Raw genomic sequence first — 24,137 nt, forward strand, 5'->3', positions numbered from 1 at the left:
TTTCGCTGAACTGTATTGCCCAAACTATGTTGGAACGCACGGCGCAAGTGTTTGGAACGCATCGCGCATGCGCAGTACGCAACAACGTGGCCCGTGTTTGTGTTGTGTGTAACATCACTTCCGTAACATTATGTGATGGTTTCGCTGAACTGTATTGCCGAAACTATGTTGGAACGCACGGCGCGAGCGTTTGGAACGCATCGCGCATGCGCAGTACGCAACAACGTCACTTCCGCACCATCCTGTGATAGGCAGCAAACTGTGACACTACACCTGCGCCGCAAGGGAGTGCGCCTGCGCAGATTTTTCCCCATTTTGGAAAGGCACGTGATTGTGAAGGTGAGTGCAACATTGTATCCTTATCATACCGGTGTGGGGTCGCCGACATGGGGGGAGGGGAGCCCTGACAGCTGTCATGTGACAACAAGGGCTGCACTGGGTGTATGGTGTCCGGAGAGGGGGGCAGGTGACATTGATGGGGTCACCCTGATGGGGTGATATAGAGAGCCAAATACCGACCTGTGTGTGAGTCAGGGGGTGTCGATTGTTACTGACCTCATACATCTGACCCTTTCACCTCCACAACTGCCCCCCCCCTCCTGGGGCCCCGATCCCTCCACAACTGCCCTCCCTCCCGGGGCCCCGATCCCTCTACAACTGCCCCTCTCCCGCGCCCCCTGATCCCTCCACAACTGCCCCTCTCCCGGGCCCCCCTGATCCCTCCACAACTGCCGCTCTCCCGGGCCCCCCTGATCCCTCCTCAACTGCCCCTCTCCCGGGGCCCCCTGATCCCTGCCCCTCTCCCGGGGCCCCCCTGATCCCTCCACAACTGCCCCTCTCCCGGGGCCCCCCTGATCCCTCCACAACTGCCCCTCTCCCGGGGCCCCCCTGATCCCTCCACAACTGCCCCTCTCCCGGGGCCCCCCTGATCCCTCCACAACTGCCCCTCTCCCGGGGCCCCCCTGATCCCTCCACAACTGCCCCTCTCCCGGGGCCCCCCTGATCCCTCCACAACTGCCCCTCTCCCGGGGCCCCCCTGATCCCTCCACAACTGCCCCTCTCCCGGGGCCCCCCTGATCCCTCCACAACTGCCCCTCTCCCGGGCCCCCCCTGATCCCTCCACAACTGCCCCTCTCCCGGGGCCCCCCCTGATCCCTCCACAACTGCCCCTCTCCCGGGGCCCCCCCTGATCCCTCCACAACTGCCCCTCTCCCGGGGCCCCCCCTGATCCCTCCACAACTGCCCCTCTCCCGGGGCCCCCCCTGATCCCTCCACAACTGCCCCTCTCCCGGGGCCCCCCCTGATCCCTCCACAACTGCCCCTCTCCCGGGGCCCCCCCTGATCCCTCCACAACTGCCCCTCTCCCGGGGCCCCCCCTGATCCCTCCACAACTGCCCCTCTCCCGGGGCCCCCCTGATCCCTCCACAACTGCCCCTCTCCAGGGGCCCCCCTGATCCCTCCACAACTGCCCCTCTCCCGGGGCCCCCCTGATCCCTCCACAACTGCCCCTCTCCCGGGGCCCCCCTGATCCCTCCACAACTGCCCCTCTCCCGGGCCCCCCTGATCCCTCCTCAACTGCCCCTCTCCCGGGGCCCCCCTGATCCCTCCTCAACTGCCCCTCTCCCGGGGCCCCCCTGATCCCTCCTCAACTGCCCCTCTCCCGGGGCCCCCCTGATCCCTCCTCAACTGCCCCTCTCCCGGGGCCCCCCTGATCCCTCCCCACCTGCTCCTCTCCTGGGGCCCCCCTGATCCCTCCCCACCTGCTCCTCTCCCGGGGCCCCCCTGATCCCTCCCCACCTGCTCCTCTCCCGGGGCCCCCCTGATCCCTCCCCAACTGCCCCTCTCCCGGGGCCCCCCTGATCCCTCCCCAACTGCCCCTCTCCCGGGGCCCCCCTGATCCCTCTCCCAGGGCCCCCCTGATCCCTGATATATATATATATATATATATATATAAGATGGATAAAAAATAAACCTAGAATTAGGGGAATAAGACGAGAATAAATAAACAGAAATAGCAAGATAAAAATATAGACATAAAAAATATAACTGATAAACATATCAAAAACAGAGGACTAAAGGAGAGGATAAATAAACAGATAAATATAAGAAGAGGAAATGGGAGAGTGTAATGAAGAAAATATAAGATACACTAGATAATAATAAGATGGGAAGAAAAGTATCCAGGATAGAACACATGAAATGATTGGATAAATGTGCAGATTTGCCGTCTGCTAAGAGTGATACATTGTTATGTGTGTGTGTGTGTATATATATATATATTTGGGATGAGATATGAAATAAGTTACCTTGTAGTGTTATGTGAGTTGGGTGCACTTTGTATTTCAGTGTTGCTTTTTTTTTTTTTCAGATTTTAGCAGGGGTTGTAGCACAATGTCCAGTTTGGCTGCTGCGAGCTGCGAGTCGACACCTGCGACCTCCGACACGCAGGAGAAGAAGCCATTGAAGCCGTGCTGTGCCTGTCCTGAGACCAAGAAGGTTCGGGATGCCTGGTAAGCGGAACGGTAACTCGTATATCTCTACCAGGGAGGCTCTCTGGGGACCCTGGTGCAAGGGGGAGGCTCTCTGGGGACCCTGGTGCAAGGGGGAGGCCCTCTGGGGACCCTGGTGCAAGGGGGAGGCCCTCTGGGGACCCTGGTGCAAGGGGGAGGCCCTCTGGGGACCCTGGTGCAAGGGGGAGGCCCTCTGGGGACCCTGGTGCAAGGGGGAGGCCCTCTGGGGACCCTGGTGCAAGGGGGAGGCCCTCTGGGGACCCTGGTGCAAGGGGGAGGCCCTCTGGGGACCCTGGTGCAAGGGGGAGGCCCTCTTGGGACCCTGGTGCAAGGGGGAGGCCCTCTGGGGACCCTGGTGAAAGGGGGAGGCCCTCTGTGGACCCTGGTGCAAGGGGGAGGCCCTCTGGGGACCCTGGTGCAAGGGGGAGGCCCTCTGGGGACCCTGGTGCAAGGGGGAGGCCCTCTGGGGACCCTGGTGCAAGGGGGAGGCCCTCTGGGGACCCTGGTGCAAGGGGGAGGCCCTCTGGGGATCCTGGTGCAAGGGGGCGGCCCTCTGGGGATCCTGGTGCAAGGGGGCGGCCCTCTGGGGACCCTGGTGCAAGGGGGCGGCCCTCTGGGGACCCTGGTGCAAGGGGGCGGCCCTCTGGGGACCCTGGTGCAAGGGGGCGGCCCTCTGGGGACCCTGGTGCACGGTGGCGGCCCACTGGGGACCCTGGTGCAAGGGGGAGGCCCACTGGGGACCCTGGTGCAAGGGGGAGGCCCTCTGGGGACCCTGGTGCAAGGGGGAGGCCCTCTGGGGACCCTGGTGCAAGGGGGAGGCCCTCTGGGGACCCTGGTGCAAGGGGGAGGCCCTCTTGGGACCCTGGTGCAAGGGGGAGGCCCTCTTGGGACCCTGGTGCAAGGGGGAGGCCCTCTGGGGACCCTGGTGCAAGGGGGAGGCCCTCTGTGGACCCTGGTGCAAGGGGGAGGCCCTCTGTGGACCCTGGTGCAAGGGGGAGGCCCTCTGTGGACCCTGGTGCAAGGGGGAGGCCCTCTGTGGACCCTGGTGCAAGGGGGAGGCCCTCTGTGGACCCTGGTGCAAGGGGGAGGCCCTCTGGGGACCCTGGTGCAAGGGGGCGGCCCTCTGGGGACCCTGGTGCAAGGGGGCGGCCCTCTGGGGACCCTGGTGCAAGGGGGCGGCCCTCTGGGGACCCTGGTGCAAGGGGGCGGCCCTCTGGGGACCCTGGTGCACGGTGGCGGCCCTCTGGGGACCCTGGTGCACGGTGGCGGCCCTCTGGGGACCCTGGTGCACGGTGGCGGCCCTCTGGGGACCCTGGTGCAAGGGGGAGGCCCTCTGGGGACCCTGGTGCAAGGGGGAGGCCCTCTGGGGACCCTGGTGCAAGGGGGAGGCCCTCTGGGGACCCTGGTGCAAGGGGGAGGCCCTCTGGGGACCCTGGTGCAAGGGGGAGGCCCTCTGGGGACCTTGGTGCAAGGGGGAGGCTCTCTCTCTGGGGACCCTGGTGCAAGGGGGCGGCTCACTGGGGACCCTGGTGCAAGGGGGAGGCCCTCTGGGGACCCTGGTGCAAGGGGGAGGCCCTCTGGGGACCCTGGTGCAAGGGGGAGGCCCTCTGGGGACCCTGGTGCAAGGGGGAGGCTCTCTCTCTGGGGACCCTGGTGCAAGGGGGAGGCTCACTGGGGACCCTGGTGCAAGGGGGCGGCTCACTGGGGACCTTGGTGCAAGGGGGAGGCCCTCTGGGGACCCTGGTGCAAGGGGGAGGCCCTCTGGGGACCCTGGTGCAAGGGGGAGGCCCTCTGGGGACCCTGGTGCAAGGGGGAGGCCCTCTGGGGACCCTGGTGCAAGGGGGAGGCCCTCTGGGGACCCTGGTGCAAGGGGGAGGCTCTCTAGTGATATATATATATATATATATATAATATATACACATGAGCGCGCATATTACTGTATATACATGTGTATGCCCGCCCAAGCTTATGACTTTCTTTACTACACTGCTATGGGCTCTAGCCCCAGATCTTTTGTAGATCTAGCAATGCCCCTGCCAACGTACATATACATCGCTGCATTCAAGCGTTATACCTGCAGCTACACTATTCAGTCTTTCCAATCTGATATCTGACCCTTTTTATTTTGTATTTTGTCCAGCATCATTGAGAAGGGTGAAGAGCACTGCGGAGATCTGATCGAGGCTCATAAGGAGTGCATGAGAGCGCTGGGGTTCAAGGTGTGACCCCCGTCATTGCAATGGAGTGTTTGGTAAGCCCCTACCACCCATAATAATATTGTTGGTGTTGATATGTGTTTATTACACTAGGGTGACCATAGACTGGTACCGAGATAGGAGACATGTGCCTAACAGCCAACCATCTGAAGGCCACCACCATCACCTGTGGCACCTCGGCTGATAGAAAGGTGACCCCCGGCTTAACCTGTCTTACCTATTCTGCTCAGAAAAAGGGGTCACCAGTGCTGGCACCGAGCCCAGCAATCTCTGGCACTTCATAAACAGAAGCGCTTGGATTGTCCATGGAGAAGTGGCATAGCGTAAGGAGAAATGCTGGCACTTCTTTGGGTGACATTGATAAGAAAATGAACAACCTCTGATCACGGTGAAGGTTCTGAAAATGTATTTAGTGGAAAGAGAAATTAATATGCATGGGTATCCTTTAGGCATGGCATGTGTACATGCCTAATAAGACAAGAGACGTTAATTTCTGGTTTCTTGGAATACCTTAACATCTTTCCCGGAAATGCATTCTAGCAAGTCATTATAAAAATAACCTAACATTAGCATATGAGCGCTTAGTAATGTATCTATTTGGTCAACCAAGAGACTTTTAAGCTCCAATCCTGGACAGCTGCCCTCCCCAGCATAACCATTTCATATATATATAATTATACACATAAGAAACATAACAAAACATTCTTTCTAATGATAACAAATGGCACATCAATTACAAGAGACATTCATTTCTGGTATCTTGGAACACCTCATCAGCTTGATTGACCTCTAAACTCCCAAATACCTCCCTGTAGAACAAGGAGACCTACCTCAGGGGTGCCCAACCTTTTGAAGAGCGAGGGACACTTTTTAATGAGCAGAGCGGGAAGATGGCAGGTCTGTATCCACTCTGCAAATGCAGAGCAAACCCAGCCCGCTCTACTCTATGGACCCTCCAGTCCCAGATGGAAGGGGACGGATACCCTTCTGTTTTTAAAAGCGCTTCGGATTGGAGATTGGCAGGTGTAAAAGGACACAAATCCATCTACACCTGCCTCTCCATAGAGGTGAATGGAGGGTCTGATTGGGTCCAACCAAAAAATGGACAAACAGACCCAAACGGACCGAATGTGTGAAGGGGGGGCCTAAGGCTGCTTTCACACTGATTCACTGCAGTTTACCTGCACCTGGTGGGTATTGCTGGTGGCTGCTGCTGTCCCTAGGGCAGGTATGGCTGGCGGCTGCTGCTGTCCCACAGGGTGGGGGGTATGGCTGGCGGCTGCTGCTGGCTGTCCTCCAAGGCTGGTACTGCTTTTGGTGTCTGCTGGCTGGTACTGCTTTTGGTGTCTGCTGCGGGTCCTGCTGGCTGGTACTGCAGCAGGTACCCTTGGTGGATGATACGGCTGGTGGGTATCCCTGGTGGGTACTGAATTCACTGTTGGTGGCTATCTCTGGTGGGTACTGCTGGCACTGTTGATGGATATCTCTGGTGGGTACTGCTGGCACTGTTGGTGGGTATCCCTGGTGGCTGCTCTCCCAGATCACGGGTTCCCAACGTGCATCAGTGTGACAGGAGTGCTGGAGGAAGCATGTGGCTGCAATAGAGAGCAGAGCCAATGCTTCCTGTATCGCGCCACCTCTTGTCACAGGCCGAGTACATTTAGTATCACTCCGTCTGTGACAGGAGCCGGCGTTAAATAGGAAGCATCAGTTCTGCTTCCTCAAGTGCCGGCTCCATTCTTCACACTGATGCTCAGGGATGGCGGAACAGAAACCTGCGATCTGGGCTTGCCGACCCGCCATCCCAGAGCAGGAGACGGGAGCCACAACAAAGGGGTTCCACAACAAGATATTCCAGGGATCCAGAGAACGAAACATTCTTTCTAATAAATTTTTTTTGAAAACACGTTCTAGCAAGTGAACCTGTTATAAAAAGAAGAACCTAACAGTGTCCCATCATTGGTGTCAGTGGTAAGAATTAGAGGTCGACCGATATATCGGCCGATATTTGCCATTTTTTAATTAATCGGCATCGGCCGATTGAGCTGATAAAAAGGCCGATTTAGAACAGCGCGACTTGGAAATGACTTCTGTAATAGAAGTCAGTGTAAAGCTTCATGCACACGAGACGCAGATGCAAACGCTGCTGGACACATGTTGAAACCGGCGTTTAGAAACGCGCGTTTTGCCGCGATTTTTACCGCGATTTAGCGGCGTTTTACCGCCTTTGCGTCTAGAAGCGTTTAGTTAAGCTAACATCATAGACCCTCCCCAGCTCAAAAATTAACTATTTCAGCAATTTTGTGAGACCAGAGTGAGTAGCAGCAGCTGTGAGAGCTGCAGTGTACTTGTATTTAGCGTGTCACTTGCCACGGCACCTGCCACAAGTTGTGGATTGTCCACTTGCCACGTGACTTGCCACATCACCTGCCACGTCACTTGCCATGTCATCTGCCACAAGTTGTGGATTGTCCAACTGCCACGTCACCTGCCACAAGTTGTGGATTGTCCACTTGCCACATCACCTGCCACGTCACTTGCCACGTCACCTGCCACAAGTTTTGGATTGTCCACTTGCCACGTCACTTGCCTCGTCACTTGCCACAAGTTGGGGATTGTCCACTTGCCACATCACCTGCCACAAGTTGTGGATTGTCCACTTGCCACATCACCTGCCACGTCACTTGCCACGAGATGTGGATTGTCCACTTTCCACGTCATCTGCCATGCCACCTGCCACAAGCTGTGGATTGTCCACTTGCCACGTCACCAGCCACATCATCTGCCACAAGTTGTGGATTGTCCACTTGCCACGTCACTTGCCACATCACCTGCCACGTCACTTGCCACGTCACCTGCAACAAGTTGTGGATTGTCCACTTGCCATGTGACTTGCCACATCACCTGCCACGTCACTTGCCACAAGTTTTGGATTGTCCACTTGCCACGTCACTTGCCACAAGTTGTGGATTGTCCACTTGCCACGTCACTTGCCACATCACCTGCCACGTCACTTGCCACGAGATGTGGATTGTCCACTTTCCACGTCATCTGCCATGCCACCTGCCACAAGCTGTGGATTGTCCACTTGCCACGTCACCAGCCACATCACCTGCCACAAGTTGTGGATTGTCCACTTGCCACGTGACTTGCCACATCACCTGCCACGTCACTTGCCACATCACCTGCCACAAGTTGTGGATTGTCTACTTGCCACGTCACTTGCCACATCACCTGCCACGTCACTTGCCATGTCACCTGCCACAAGTTGTGGATTGTCCACTTGCCACGTCACTTGCCACATCACCTGCCACGTCACTTGCCACAAGATGTGGATTGTCCACTTTCCATGTCACCTGCCATGCCACCTGCCAGAAGTTGTGGATTGTCCACTTGCCACGTCACCAGCCACATCACCTGCCACAAGTTGTGAATTGTCCACTTGCCACGTGACTTGCCACATCACCTGCCACGTCACTTGCCACATCACCTGCCACAAGTTGTGGATTGTCTACTTGCCACGTCACTTGCCACATCACCTGCCACGTCACTTGCCATGTCACCTGCCACAAGTTGTGGATTGTCCACTTGCCACGTCACTTGCCACATCACCTGCCACGTCACTTGCCACAAGATGTGGATTGTCCACTTTCCATGTCACCTGCCATGCCACCTGCCAGAAGTTGTGGATTGTCCACTTGCCACGTCACCAGCCACATCACCTGCCACAAGTTGTGAATTGTCCACTTGCCACGTGACTTGCCACATCACCTGCCACGTCACTTGCCACATCACCTGCCACAAGTTGTGGATTGTCTACTTGCCACGTCACTTGCCACATCACCTGCCACGTCACTTGCCACGTCACCTGCCACAAGTTGTGGATTGTCCACTTGCCACGTCACCTGCCACAAGTTGTGGATTGTCCACTTGCCACGTCACTTGCCACATCACCTGCCACAAGTTATGGATTGTCCACTTGCCACGTCACATGCCAGTGACCTGCCATAAGTTGTTGATTTTCCACTTGCCACGTCACCTGCCAGGTCACTTGCCGCGTCACCTGCCAGGTCACTTGCCACGTCACCTGCCACAAGTTGTGGATTGTCCACTTTCCACGTCACTTGCCACTTCACCTGCCACGTCACTTGCCACAAGTTGTGGATTGTCCACTTGCCACATCACTTGCCACCTGCCATGTCACTTGCCACAAGTTGTGGATTGTCCACTTGCCACGTCACTTGCCACCTGCCATGTCACTTGCCACAAGTTGTGGATTGTCCACTTGCAATTGCAATTGTTTAAAATATTTTTCTAATGGTTTTTCATCATTTGCAATCGTTTTTGAGATTTTTAATGTAAAAAAAAAGGTCCCCTTTAAAAACGCATATAAACGCAAACGCGGCTAAACGCGGTAGCGGTGTTTTGCCGCGTTTTGCGTCTGAAACGTGGAAATTTTTGCTTCTGAACGCATTTTTTTGCTTCTGGAAAAACGAGACTAAACGCAACTGCATAAAAACGGAAAAAAACGAGACTGTGTGCATGGACACATAGGATAACATTGAATGAGTTCAGGGGCAGTTGAAAAAACTGTCCAACTGCATCTGAACGCGCGTTTAACTGCGTCTCGTGTGCATGAGGCCTAAGTTGCCTGAGTCTTCATAGAAACGTCTTTCCTCCTCTCTGGGCAGCCTGCCAAGAAAAGAAAAAGATACAATGTTTACACTTATGAATGAATGAAATCATCTCAGTGTGTAGAAGTTCTCAGTTTAACCATTTAAAGACTAAATCTTTTCTGACACTTGTTGCTTACAAGTAAAAATCCTGTATTTTCTGCCAGAAAATCACTTAGACCCCCCAAAAAGTATATATATTTTTTTAGCAGAGACCCTAGGGAATAAAATAGCGGTTGTTGCAACATTTTATGTCACACGGCATTTGCGCAGAGGTCTTTCAAATGCATTTTTTTGGGGGGGGGAAAAATACACTAAATGATTTAAAAAAAAAACTAAAACAGTAAAGTTAGTCCTTTTTTTTTTTTTTTTTTCTTTTTCATCCAAAAGTTTTGAGTACTTGTTTTTATTTTATAGGCTGCTTGCACACTGGAGTGGGCAGACGTTGATGGTAAAATGTTGCTAGTTTTAGCAGCGCTTTACCATCATTTTAGCGGTGCTATTCGGCTGCTAGTGGGGCGCATATAATCCTAGCTAGCGGCCGAAGAAGAGGTTAAATGCCCCCTTGAAGCACCGCTGCCAAATCGCATTGCATGAGCTTGGGCAGTGGTGCCCATTAATCTCAATGGGCAGGAGTGGTGGAGAAGCGGTATACACCACTCCAAACGTGCTGCTTGCATCGCCTCAGTGTGAAAGCACTCTGTCTTTCACACAGACTGCAGGGGAGCCGTTTTGCAGGCACTTTACAGGCACTATTTTTAGCCCAAAAGCGCCTAAAAAAACGCCCCATCATTGGTGTCAGTGGGAGGAAGAGTGCCCCATCATTGGTGTCAGTGGTAAGAATAGTGCCCCATCATTGGTGTCAGTGGTAAGAATAGTGCCCCATCATTGGTGTCAGTGGTAAGAATAGTGCCCCATCATTGGTGTCAGTGGGAGGAATAGTGCCCCATCATTGGGGTCAGTGGGAGGAATAGTGCTCCATCATTGGTGTCAGTGGGAGGAATAGTGCCTCATCATTGGTGTCAGTGGTAAGAATAGTGCCCCATCATTGGTGTCAGTGGTAAGAATAGTGCCCCATCATTGGTGTCAGTGGTAAGGATAGCACCCCATCCTTGGTGTCAGTGGGAGGAATAGTGCCCCATCCTTGGTGTCAGTGGGAGGAATAGTGCCCCATCCTTGGTGTCAGTGGGAGGAATAGTGCCCCATCCTTGGTGTCAGTGGGAGGAATAGTGCCCCATCCTTGGTGTCAGTGGGAGGAATAGTGCCCCATCCTTGGTGTCAGTGGGAGGAATAGTGCCCCATCCTTGGTGTCAGTGGGAGGAATAGTGCCCCATCCTTGGTGTCAGTGGGAGGAATAGTGCCCCATCCTTGGTGTCAGTGGGAGGAATAGTGCCCCATCATTGGTGTCAGTGGGAGGAATAGTGCCCCATCTTTGATATTGGTGTAAGGAATAGCGTCTCAAGGGAAAAAGATTGCCGTTAGGGGGCCACTAGTGTGTATACTGCATATTACCATCAGTAAATTATGAGAAATGATTCCCTCATACCTGTAGGGGGCAGTGTAGAGATGCGGAGGCATCTACTGTAAATACTGTATATTTCCTGCAGTAACGATGACAAATGATCTCTTTCAGGGTTTCTTCCTGTGTGCTGTTTTCAGATTTCTAACTTATTTCCTGAATGGTGAGAGTGGACTTGTATGCGGAATGGAGAAGAGGAACTCTTTGGTTTTGGTTACATTTATACCCTGTTCTCCTGCTCGCTTAGAGTGTAAAGTTTATTTTTTGAAATTCTATTAAATGATGCTGATTACATAAAAATGCATTGTGTTGTGTGATTGATTTTAATTTGTATCCTTAATTCCCCCAGAAGAGGACATTTAACTGAGTTGAGAAATCGAAGCCCCTTCCTGTTGGTTCCAAAAAAAAAAAAAAATTTTGTCTGAAGTTCCAATTTCAACAGACAATTTTGCAGTAATAAATGACACTTTAGACCACAAAAATAATGCCGATGTTTATTATGGCGGTGTTATTGCCATAGAGGGGGACCATAGACTGATGCCAAGATGAGAGGCGATGAGAAGTCCAACCAATCAGCAGATCATCTGGAAGCCACCAACATCTCCCGTGTGACTCGGCTGATAGAGAAGGGGACCTTGCTTTAACCCGGCTTCCTTTTACTCCACAGAAAAGGGGGCACCAATGCAAGCCCGGCACCCTCTGGCACTTCAGAAACACTTGGGTTGTCAGTTGGGAGGTGGCATATCATAGGAAATTGTAAAGGATAATCAACAACCTCTGCTCGCGGCGTTTTGGAAAGTTTTATCCAGTAGAAAAGATTTACAAAGTACAAGTAAAGATAGAAAGAAGAGAGATGAATATGCATGGAGAACCTTTAGGCATGGCCGGTGTACCAAGGGTCTGCTTATCTGGTCAACCAAGGGACTTGTAGGTTCCAATCCTGGACAGCTGCCCTCCCCAATATAAACATATTATATATACAATCATACACTTAAGAAATTGCACATCAATTACAAGAGACATTAATTTCTGGTATCTTGGAAGACCTCATCAGCTTGATTGACCTCTAAACTCCCAAATACCTCCTTGTAGAATAAGGGAGACCATCTGCCTCTATGGTCCACAATGAGACATTCCAATGATCTAGAGAAGGAAACATTCTTTCTAATAACATCTCTCTGGAAACGCATTCTAGCAAGTTTTTATAAAAACATTAAGCGTAGGGGTGAACAGAACAACAACAACACCCCCCCCCCCCATTGAAAAAAAACACTATGGGTTGCCGTGGGGGTCCACCCAAAATCCATACCAGGCCCTTATCCGATCACGCAACCTGGCAGGCCGCAGGAAAGGGGGAGGGGACAAGAGAGCGCCCGCCCCCCCCCCCCAGCAAATTTTTTTAAAAAGTGGCGTGGGGATCCCCCCCCAAAATCCATACCAGGCCCTTCAGGTCTGGTATAGATTTCTAGGGGAACCCCCGAGCCAACATTAAAATTTTTTTTTTTTAAATGGCGTAGGCCCCCCCCCAATATCCATACCAGACCCTTATCCGATCACGCAACCTGGCAGGCAGCAGGAAAGGGGGAGGGGACAAGAGAGAACCCCCCCCCCAGCAAAATGTAAAAAAAAAATGGTGTGGGGATCCCCCTCAAAATCCATACCAGGCCCTTCAGGTCTGGTATGGATTTCTAGGGGAACCCCTGAGCCAACATATAAAAAATAATGGCGTAGGGCCCTCCCCCGAAATCCATACCAGACCCTTATCCGGACAAGAGAGCGCCCCCCCCCTTCCTGAACCCGTACCAGGCCACATGCCCTCAACATGGGGACGGTGTTTTGGGGTCCCCCCCCCCAAAAACACCTTATCCCCATGTTGATAGGGACAAGGGCCTCTTCCCCACAACACTTGCCTGGGGGTCTGTGGGCTTATTGGAAACTGGAAGCCCCCTTGTTTGTTGTTTAACAAGGGGACCCCCAGATCCCGGCCTCCCCCCTGTGTGAGTAGGTATCGGGTACATTGTACCCCTACACATTCACCAAAAAAATGACAGTTTGGGACAAGTCCTTTATTAAAAAAATAAATAAATAGTCCCACAATGTCCATCCATCTTCGATCACAGCGTCCGACGACCTGAGAAAAAAAAAAAATCTGCCTTCATGGGAGTTTTTCTTTTTTTCTCAGTCTGTCAGCACCGAGATCGAAGATGGATGGGCTTTGTGGGACTTTTTTTTTTTTTTTAATAAAGGACTTGTCCCAAACTTTCTCCTGTCATTTTCACTTTTTTTGGTGAATGAGTAGGGGTACAATGTACCCGATACCCATTCACATGGGGGGGGCAGGATCTGGGGGTCCACTTGTTAAAGGGGGCTTCCAGATTCTGATAAGCCCCCCTGCCTGCAGACCCTCACAACCATCAGGCAAGGGTTGTGGGGAAGAGGCCCTTATTCCTATCAACCTGGGGACAAGGTGTTTTGGGGGGGACCCCAAAACACCCTCCCCATGTTAAGGACATGAGGCCTGGTACAGTTCGGGAGGGGGGCGTGCTTTTTGCCCCCCCCCCCCCCATTTTCCTGCGGCCTGCCAGGTTGCGTGCTCGAATAAGGGCCTCGTATGGATTTTTGGGGGGGGGGGGCAGGATGCCATTTTTTGGATCCATACCAGAATCCATAAGACCTGAAGAGCCTGGTATGGATTTTGTGGGGGAACCCCCACGCCATTTGTTTTTTAAATTTTGGTGCAGGGTTCTCCTTAACCACTTCAATTCACTATTTTATATATAATACACTGCCTGAATATAGATTCTACAATGAATATCTAATCTACACTAAATGCAGAGTATATACCAAGCTGTGTGTGTGTATACAGTGCCTTGCGAAAGTATTCGGCCCCCTTGAACTTTTCAACCATTTGCCACATTTCAGGCTTCAAACATAAAGATATAAAATTTTAATTTTTTGTGAAGAATCACCAACAAGTGGGACACAATTGTGAAGTGGAACGAAATCTATTGGATATTTTAAACTTTTTTAGCAAATAAAAAACTGAAAAGTGGTGCGTGCAAAATTATTCGGCCCCTTTACTTTCAGTGCAGCAAACTGACTCCAGAAGTTCAGCGAGGATCTCTGAATGATCCAATGTTGTCCTAAATGACTGATGGTGATAAATAGAATCCACCTGTGTATAATCAAGTCTCTGTATAAATGCACCTGCTCTGTGATAGTCTCAGGGTTCTGTTGAAAGCGCAGAGAGCATCATGAAGACCAAGGAACACACCAGGCAGGTCCGTAATACTGTTGTGGAGAAGTTTAAAGCTGGATTTGGATACAAAAAGATTTCCCAAGCTTTAAACATCCCAAGGAGCACTGTGCAAGCGATCATTTTGAAATGGAAGGAGTGTCAGACCACTGCAAATCTACCAAGACCTGACCGTCCCTCTAAACTTTCAGCTCAGACAAGGAGAAGACTGATCAGAGATGCATTCAAGAGGCCCATGATCACTCTGGATGAACTGCAGAGAACTACAGCTGAGGTGGGAGAGTCTGTCCATAGGACAACAATCAGTCGTACACTGCACAAATCTGCCCTTTATGGAAGAGTGGCAAGAAGAAAACCATTTCTCAAAGATATCCATAAAAAGTCTCGTCTAAAGTTTGCCACAAGCCACCTGGGAGACACACCAAACATGTGGAAGAAGGTGCTCTGGTCAGATGAAACCAAAATCGAACTTTTTGCCCACAATGCAAAACGATATGTTTGGCGTAAAAGCAACACAGCTCATCACCCTCAACACATCATCCCCACTGTCACACATGGTGGTGGCAGCATCATGGTTTGGGCCTGCTTTTCTTCAGCAGGGACAGGGAAGATGGTTAAAATTACGGTGAAGATGGATGCAGCCAAATACAGGACCCTTCTGGATGAAAACCTGTTGGAGTCTGCAAAAGACCTGAAACTGAGATGGAGATTTATCTTCCAACAAGACAATGATCCCAAACATACAGCAAAATCTACAAAGGAATGGTTCACAAATAAACGTATCCAAGTGTTAGAATGGCCAAATCAAAGTCCAGACCTGAATCCAATCGAGAATCTGTGGAAAGAGCTGAAAACTGCTGTTCACAAACGCTCTCCATCCAACCTCACTGAGCTCGAGCTGTTTTGCAAGGAAGAATGGGCAAGAATTTCAGTCTCTCGATGTGCAAAACTGATAGAGACATACCCCAAGCGACTTGCAGCTGTAATCGCAGCAAAAGGTGGCTCTACAAAGTATTAACACAAGGGGGCCGAATAATTTTGCACGCCCCACTTTTCATTTTTTTATTAGTTAAAAAAGTTTCAAAAATCCAATAGATTTCGTTCCACTTCACAATTGTGTCCCACTTGTTGGTGATTCTTCACAAAAAATAAAAATTTTATATCTTTATGTTTGAAGCCTGAAATGTGGCAAAAGGTTGAAAAGTTCAAGGGGGCCGAATACTTTCGCAAGGCACTGTATATGTGTGTATATATATATATAAGAAACACTACCTGTACTGACTGAATATAGATTCTACACTGAATATCTAATCTACGCTAAATGCAGAGTATATATATATATATATATATATATATATATATATATATCACTGTACATATATATATATATATATATATATCTCAAATACAATGCCTGCACACCACTAACTAAGCTGCCTAATCTCTCTTCATTCATTACGCTATATGACCGCTGTGTAAGCAGCCTTATATAGTGTGGGGCGTGGACTTAGCCCCCTCAGCCATGATTGGCCAAAGGCACCCTGCAGGTCAGGTGCATGCTTTGGCCAATCATCATACTACAATGCACTGCGATCTCGCAGTGCATTATGGGGTGTTCCACGCCGCTCACAATTCCCACAAGCGCCCCATATGTTCAGTTAGTTTTAGAACAAACGAACACCCGATGTTTGAGTCGAACTTACGTTTGACTCAAACCGCATGCTCATCCCTAATTAAGATATAAGAACTTAGTAATGTATCTGACTTTGGTCAAGAGACATTCATTTCTGGTATCTTGGAACATCTCATCTGCTTGATTGACCTGGAGACTCCCAAATACCTCCTTGTAGAACAAGGAGACATTCCAAGGAGCCAGAGAACAAAACTAGACGTTGTAGAACCCCCTTTCACTGCAATTACAGCTGCAAGTCTTTTTGGGGATGTCTCTACCAGCTTTGCACATTTAGAGAGGGACATTTTTGCCCATTCTTCTTTACAAAATATCTCAAGCTCTGTCAGATTGGATGGAGAGCGTCTGTGAACAGCAATTTTCAAGTCTTGCCACAGATTCTCAATGGGATTTAGGTCTGGACTTTGACTGGGCCATTCTAACACATGAATATGCTTTGATCTAAACCAGTGATGGTGAACCTCAGCACCCCAGATGTTTTGGAACTACATTTCCCATGATGCTCCGGCACTCTGTAGTGAAGATGAGCATCATGGGAAATGTAGTTCCAAAACATCTGGGGTGCCAAGGTTCGCCATCACTGATCTAAACCATTCCATTGTAGCTCTGGCTGTATGTTTCGGGTTGTTGTCCTGCTGGAGTGAACCTCCACCCCAGTCTCCAGTCTTTTGCAGACTCTAACAAGTTTTCTTCTAAGATTGTCCTGTATTTGGCTCCATCCATCCTTCCCATCAACTCTGACCAACTTCCCTGTCCCTGTTGGAAAAAAACCATCCCCACAACATGATGCTGCCACCACCATTTTTCACGGTAGAGATGGTGTGTTCAGGGTGATGTGCAGTGTTCGTTTTCCCCCAGTCGTCTTCCAGGGCAGCCCTTGAGAGATGGAGTTCCTCCCTCCAAACAGGAAACGCGTTACGAATTAGTCTTTTAAGGCGGTCCCTCAGGTCCCTGATCAGTCTTAGTCCCATCTCCCAAGGGCTGAGCAGGGGGCATGCTTCTCATGGCTGTAGCAGAGAGAATGGTGTGTGAGCCTCTGGGCTGCTGGGGTGAGTGCACCCTTACCAGATTCCTGAGTGGAGGAGGTCGGATGTATGGCCACGAACAACCCTCCTTAGGCTGTAGGCAGGAGGTGACACGGATTCAGGCTTCTGAGCCCAGGCGTGAAGAGAGGCGACAATGCACCATCCCCTTGGTGGCTCCGGGGGGGGACGTGTACCCGCGGCCAGTGGCCACTTGACCTGAAAGACGTGGCGCATAATTTCCGGAGCAGGTAATGTCATCAGCACGCGTCAGGGATCTGGTCCAACCCCTTAAAGGCATGAGAAGCTTGAATGACTGGCCGGTGCCACATTTGTGGCTGCAGGGAACAGCATGGAGGTCACAAGAGAGGTCCAGGATGCAGGAGGACAATGACATCTTATCTGCCCAGGCTCCTAGGGATACAGGCACCAGCGAGACACAGGTAGGCACCAGTGGGTGACCTTTGTTGTCTAATTTGGGAACAGCAGGCTAGATGGTGGTGGTCTCTAGCGGGCTGGGGCACTGCAGGCGGTGGTCAGGTGTCACTGAGTGTGCACACTGTATTGGCTGGTTGAGTGTACCCTTTCTCACCGCCATGGGCCCCTGTGTTTTATGTTTTGGCAGACTAAGCCTTCTAAAGAGCCAAAGTCCACTCCCAGAAAGCAGTGTGCAAAATGTGCTACCAAGAAGCCTTTGAAATACACAGAGCCGCTGTGTCAAGTGTGCATAGACAGACTGGTTGAAAAAGTCAGATGCTTGAAAAAGGGAAATGGGACATTAAATGAGTTTCCAGACCTGGTGGGGATGTATTTAAAAGAATCACATGTTTAATATCATGGACAGTGTATACATGTAAATACATGGATCATAGGATTGCTCATAAATATACATATATATATAGCATGGTCGTAAAAGGACACATAATCATATCAACTTGGAAACTCATGACAATATGGCAGTACATATCTCTAACATGGTACATCAAGGATACAAATGATATCAACTTAAAAACACATGACAATTAACAAAAATCCATGAGCAAATCCCATGAAACCATATACACCCATACACTATTCTAGAAGCAGCACAATGCATCAAGTGGTATAATATGGGTAAGTAAAAGCACAATAGCTTCAAAAATAGAAGATAAGGTTGATTGCTGGTGATGATATGTGTCGGCATCCTAAATTGCCCGACGCGTTTCGTGTTAATACACTCATCAGGGGCGGATGCTCCTAAATGTCTAAAAGAGATTGGAATATATTAGATAAGATATGACACTGAGCATAGCAGGCAAGGGCAGACCAGCCCGTCCTGAGTACTTACATATGAAGAGTAGACAATGGGAGTGTGCTACATGCAGGACTGGAGCCAGAACGAAAGGTGTCCATCCCGGAAGCTGGGGTATAATATGGAGCCGCGTGTGGCTGAGGCGTAATAGATAAAACTTCCCAAGGAGAGGATGGCCACTCTACAACCTGCGCCATGATAATATGAAAATAAGTATTGACATGGAATTTGCATTTGAATAAATGAAGTCCATGTAAGTAATGTTGTAACACTGGAAAAAATTCAGTGGCACAATGGCTATCACTAAAGTTTACCTTAATTTACATGCATGGAAGGATAAAGGCTCCCTGTAAAATACAGCATATTCCCCCCTGGGAGAATCGTGACTGTGTGATAGTCCCATTTCCCTTTTTCAATTACCTTATATTAGGGATGGAGGTACACGAGATGTATCCTCATTTAAAGTCCCACATGTGCGTTTCGCACATCCCCCCCCCCTTGTTTTTCAAAAAAGTCAGATGCAATCTACACAAAATTTTTTGGCTACTACAAAGAATGTATTTCAGAGGTAAAACCTCTCCAGCTCCCTCTGGAAGTTCCTCTCCCATAACCTCACCAAGATCAGTTTCATCAGGGTCGTAGGAAACAGTGAGGGAACGAGCGGGTAGTGGCGCGGTTAGCAAAAATATCCACCGCGGCTCAGATTCGGAGCACAAAGAGGGGGGGGGGGGCCCAAGTACAAATTGGCCCTAGAAGATGTAGAGGACTTACTTGGGGCTAAATATGAAACCTTGCACATAGAGGAAGAAAAATAACTTCCATCTAAACATGATGTAATGTACCAGGGTAAAAAGTCCAAGGTATTCCGGGTCCATCAGGTGATGTTGGACGTCATGAGGAATGAATGGGCAGACCCGAAAAAGAAGCCCTTCTTTGTAGCTAGCCACAAGAAGTGGTTCCCTTTCTATGACGATCAACAGGCAATATGGAATAAGAATCCCAAGTTGGATGCTCCATTATCTAAAATCTCCAAGAAGTCTTCCTTGGCCTTTGAAGACGTGGGGAATCTGAAGGATTATATAGACAAGAGAGGTGACATTGTCCTGAAGGGAGTCTGGGAAACGAGTGTCGCCAGCCTGAAGCCTGCGCTCGCCACCACTTGTGTGCCAAGAAACCTCGACTTTTGGCTCTCCCAACTTCAAGACCATATCAAGAATGGTATGCCTAGGGAAGAAATTTGGTTACGTAGCGGATGTGTCCGCAGAATCCGTCAAACCGGTAGCGAGATCAGGGGGTCTAGCCGTGGCAGCCAGGCGGGCTATTTGGATAAAGACTTTTGTCAGGGGACCCTGATCCAAGATGAGACTATGTAACCTCAAATTTGCAAGGCAGCAACTTGGTCAAGATTCTCTACCTTTGTTCAACATTACAGACTGGATCTGATATCCAGTCAGGACCAGGCTTTTGGTAAGAAAGTCCTCCAAGCCGTTGTCCCACCCTAGTCTGGTGAGTACTTGGTTATCCTCTCAAGGGCTGACCTGGAAGACGACTGGGGGAAAAACTGAGTTAGTCTTACCAGTAACTCTGTTTCCAGTAGTCTTCCAGGGCAGCACAATCTTACCCTAAAGTTTAACCTTGTGGGGTTTTGTTGACTGTGTTTAATGTATTTCAGGTTCCGGCCTTCAGTTCTCTTGGATGACTGACCAGGGACCTGAGGGACCGCCTTAAAACACTAATTGGCAACGTGTTTCCTGTTTGGAGGGAGGAAGTCCATCTCTCAAGGGCTGCCCTGGAAGACTACTGGAAACAGAGTTACCGGTAAGAATAACTCAGTTTTTCCGCCACATATAGTGTTTTGCTTTTAGGCCAAAAAGTTTCATTTTGGTCTCGTCTGACCAGAGCACCTTCTTCCCCGCGTTTGCTGTGTCTCCCACATGGCTTCTTGCAGACTACAAATGGGACTTCTTATGGCTTTCTTTAACCACTTCCCACCCGGCCAATGTACATATACGGCCAGGTGGGAGCTCTCTACTTCTGATAGGACGTTCAGGAACATCCTTTAGAAGGAGGGGGATCGCCCGCGCAGCAGCGCAATCCCGATGTGCTTGTGTCACCCGACACGGCGCATCTCAGATCGGCAGGAGGGCTCTGTGATTGGCTCTCCTGATCACATTACGGCCGCGTCCAATCACGGCCGTCATGTGATGTAAACAAACAGCCGGTTGCTAGGCAATCAGCTCCTCCTCTCCTCACACGGAAGTCGTCGCTGATGAGAGGAGAGCGGATCGCTGCAGCCGGCTGATGATCAGTGAGTATGAGCTGTTTTTACAGCTTTTTACTCACTGATCACCAGTCTAGTGTAATACACACATGTCCCCCAATAATAAAAAGACATGTCCCCAAATAAAAAAACACATGTCCCCAAATAAAAAAACACATGTCCCCCACATATGTCCCACTAAAATCACATGTCCCAATGATTATCTGCACACATATGTACGTGATCACCTGCACACATGTGTACATGAGTATTTGCGTACATATGTCCGTGATCACACAAACCAATTATTATACACTTAACGGACTATTTTTTACCAAAAACATGTAGCAGAATACATTTTGGCTTAAATTTATGCCAAAATTTGATTTTATTGGATTTCTTTTAAAATAGAAAATATTGTTTTTTTTCCAAATTTCCGCTTTTTTTGCGCTTATATCGCAAAAATAAAAAAACGGAGTCGTGAATAAATAACACCAAAATAAAGCTCTATTTGTGCGAACAAAATGATAAAAATTTCATTTGGGTACAGTGTAGCATGACCGCGCAATTGTCATTGAAAGTGCAAGAGTGATGAAAGCTGAAAATTGGGCTGGGAAGGAAGGGGGCGAAAGTGCCCTGTATTGTAGTGGTTAAACAATGACTTTCTTCTTGACACTTTTCCATAAAAAAAAAAAAAAAAAAAGATGTATTGGCAGATTTAGATACATTAACAAGTTAAAAGCAAACTCCAGCTCACATTTTTTTAACCAGTTACAGAAAACTGTTTTTTCTTTTGGGATTTGGGTTTTACATAAATAAACAAAAGCAGATCATTGTAAGTACCCCAGTCGGTGTTAAATGGCAATTGGAGATGGAGCAATTCCCTCCTTTCCTGTCTTGCGGAGATATTATCTCTCCAAATTATGGATGATCCCCATCCAGGGGCGGACTGACAACTCATGGGTACCCCGGGCAATAGGAGATTAGGGGGCCCCCAGGCAATCAGAGATTATGGGGCCACACAGTATACAATCACACAGTATACACATACATGTACACAAAGTATACACAGACATGTTTCTATTGGCTGAGAAGGTACTGGAGAGGTGGGGCAGCTATAATCTCTGCATTTTTAGACCAAAAGGATGTCGGTAAGGGACAATTCAGAGACAGATGTAAAAAAAACACAGATTTTTACATACTGTCCCTGGTTTTACTGAGGCTGGCAACCCTGATGGGGCCCCCTAGTGGCCCGGGGCCCTTGGGCAGTGCCCGAGTGGCCAAATGGTCAGTCCGCCCCTGTCCCCATCCCTAGTATTGCAGGTCTGACTTCAATACGAAGTTATTGTCTGTTAAGGAAATTTCATGACAAATAAGGAATATGGTGCACATCTATTGGATCTTTATATTGTTATGTAAACCTCATTGAAATCATACTGTCATCTATATGTAACAAAATGGGAGTTTTATATATATATTTTTTTTAAACAGTGTAAAAATAAAAAGTAAAAGGTAAAATAAATAAGAAATTTTTTTTTTTTAAACGCGCCCCGTCCCGCTGAGCTCGCGTGCACAAGCGAACACATACCTGAGTAGCGCCCGCTTATGAAAACGGTGTTCAAACCACACATGTGAGGTAATGCCGCGATCGGTAGAGCGAGAGCAATAATTCTAGCCCTAGACCTCCTCTGTAACGCAAAACATGCAACCTGCAGAATTTTTTAAACGTCACCAATGGAGATTTTTTAAAGGGTAAAAGTTTGTCGCCATTCAACAAACGGGCGCAATTTTGAAGCGTGACATGCTGAGTATCAATTTACTCGGCGTAACATTATCTTTCAAAAAAAAAAAAAAATTGGGCTAACTTTACTGTTGTCTTATTTTTTAATTCAAAAAAGTGTATTTTTTTTTTTTTTTAAAGTGCGCTTGTAAGACCGCTTACGGTGTGACAGAAAGTATTGCAACGACCGCCATTTTATTCTCTAGGATGTTAGAAAAAAATATATATATAATGTTTGGTGGTTCTAAGTAATTTTCTATCAAAAAATTATTTTTTTAACTTGTAAACACCACATCTAAAAAAGAGGCCCAGTTCTTAAGTGGTTAATGGTTTATCTAATCCTACCCATTGGCTATTTTGATGCCATCTGGTGGACACAATATATATTACAAGCTTATTTTTATATATATATATATATATATATATTTGTAGGAGGCGTTGTGTTGCCATGTACCCGGGGTCCTCAAACTTTCTAATTAAAGGGCCGGTTTACTATCCTTTAGACTTCACAGGTTCCACACTCTGGCTGTTGGGAGTAAAACATGCCCCAAGGTTGGTGGTCAGTTGAAAAAAAAAAAAAAGACCTAACACCTATGGTAACCGGGAGGAGGAATAATGCTGCATCATTAGTGCCAGTAGGAGGAATAGTGCCCCATCATTGGTGTCACTGGAAGGAAAGGTCCCCCTTCATTGGTGTCAGTGGGAGGAATAGTGCCCCATCATTGGTGTTAGTGGAAGGAATAGTGCCCCATCATTGGTATCAGTGGGAGGAATAGTGCCCCATCATTGGTATCAGTGGAAAGAATAGTGCCCCATCATTGGTGTCAGTGGAATGAATTGTGCCCCATCATTGGTATCATTGGGAGGAATAGTGCCCCATCATTGGTGTCAGTGGAAGGAATAGTGCCCCATCATTGGTATCATTGGGATGAATAGTGCCCCATCATTGGTGTCACTGGAAGGAAAGGTCCCCCTTCATTGGTATCAGTGGGAGGAATAGTGCCCCATCATTGGTGTTAGTGGAAGGAATAGTGCCCCATCATTGGTATCAGTGGGAGGAATAGTGCCCCATCATTGGTATCAGTGGAAAGAATAGTGCCCCATCATTGGTGTCAGTGGAATGAATTGTGCCCCATCATTGGTATCATTGGGAGGAATAGTGCCCCATCATTGGTGTCAGTGGAAGGAATAGTGCCCCATCATTGGTATCATTGGGATGAATAGTGCCCCATCATTGGTGTCACTGGAAGGAAAGGTCCCCCTTCATTGGTATCAGTGGGAGGAATAGTACCCCATCATTGGTGTTAGTGGAAGGAATAGTGCCCCATCATTGGTATCAGTGGGAGGAATAGTGCCCCATCATTGGTATCAGTGGAAAGAATAGTGCCCCATCATTGGTGTCAGTGGTAGGAATAGTGCCCCATCATTGGTGTCAGTGGGAGGAATAGTGCCCCATCATTGGTATCAGTGGGAGGAATAGTGTCCCACCCATCATTGGAGCGCAGGTATGTCAGGAGCAGGGATGGGCTTTATGTTCGGTTATAGCTGTACGGGAGGCCTTGGAGCAGTACAGGGCTGAAGGCTGGGGAAAGTATTTGCTGACATTGGATCAGGCAAAGTAAGTACGGTCTGCCGGTTGGTTTTGTTGATTGGTTGAAAGTCTTGTATAAGGGGGCAGAAAGCTTTCCTCTTGTTGATGGTTGGGTTGGGCAGTCCTGTGAGGTTGGCTCTGGGGTGTGCCAAGGTTGTCCCCTGAGTCCCCTGCTCTATGTGTTTGCAATCGACCCCTTCATCAGGAGGATAGAAAGCAGCATGTTGTGTGGGGTGCCAGTGGGGCTCCCAGGTGAGCCGCCATTGAGGGTTGTTGCCTATGTGGACGATGTGTCGGTGATTGTCACTAGGACGGATGAAACAGAGGAG

At 49.4% G+C, this 24,137-nt stretch overlaps 1 protein-coding gene across 1 annotated transcript; it reads left to right on the forward strand.

The window, feature by feature from the left end:
- The first annotated feature begins 278 nt into the window (after nucleotides 1-278).
- Nucleotides 279-11,218, forward strand: COX17 (cytochrome c oxidase copper chaperone COX17). The gene is made up of 4 exons (XM_077479688.1): nucleotides 279-339; nucleotides 2,369-2,510; nucleotides 4,651-4,761; nucleotides 11,033-11,218. The coding sequence occupies exons 2-3, from the start codon at nucleotides 2,392-2,394 to the stop codon at nucleotides 4,733-4,735; spliced, it is 204 nt and encodes a 67-aa protein (XP_077335814.1). The 5' UTR covers nucleotides 279-339; nucleotides 2,369-2,391; the 3' UTR covers nucleotides 4,736-4,761; nucleotides 11,033-11,218.
- The last annotated feature ends 12,919 nt before the right edge of the window (nucleotides 11,219-24,137 follow it).

This window comes from Lithobates pipiens, unplaced genomic scaffold, assembly GCF_037356315.1.
Source record: "Lithobates pipiens isolate NorthernLeopardFrog02 unplaced genomic scaffold, aLitPip1_a1.2 Scaffold_16, whole genome shotgun sequence".
Lineage (NCBI taxonomy): Eukaryota > Metazoa > Chordata > Amphibia > Anura > Ranidae > Lithobates > Lithobates pipiens.

Bases quoted from the DNA above. Each gene is read 5' to 3' on its own strand.
- COX17 (XM_077479688.1), top strand. From the start codon at position 2,392: ATGTCCAGTTTGGCTGCTGCGAGCTGCGAGTCGACACCTGCGACCTCC. The intron at 2,511-4,650 runs GTAAGCGGAACG...TATTTTGTCCAG, and splicing joins AAGAAGGTTCGGGATGCCTG to CATCATTGAGAAGGGTGAAG.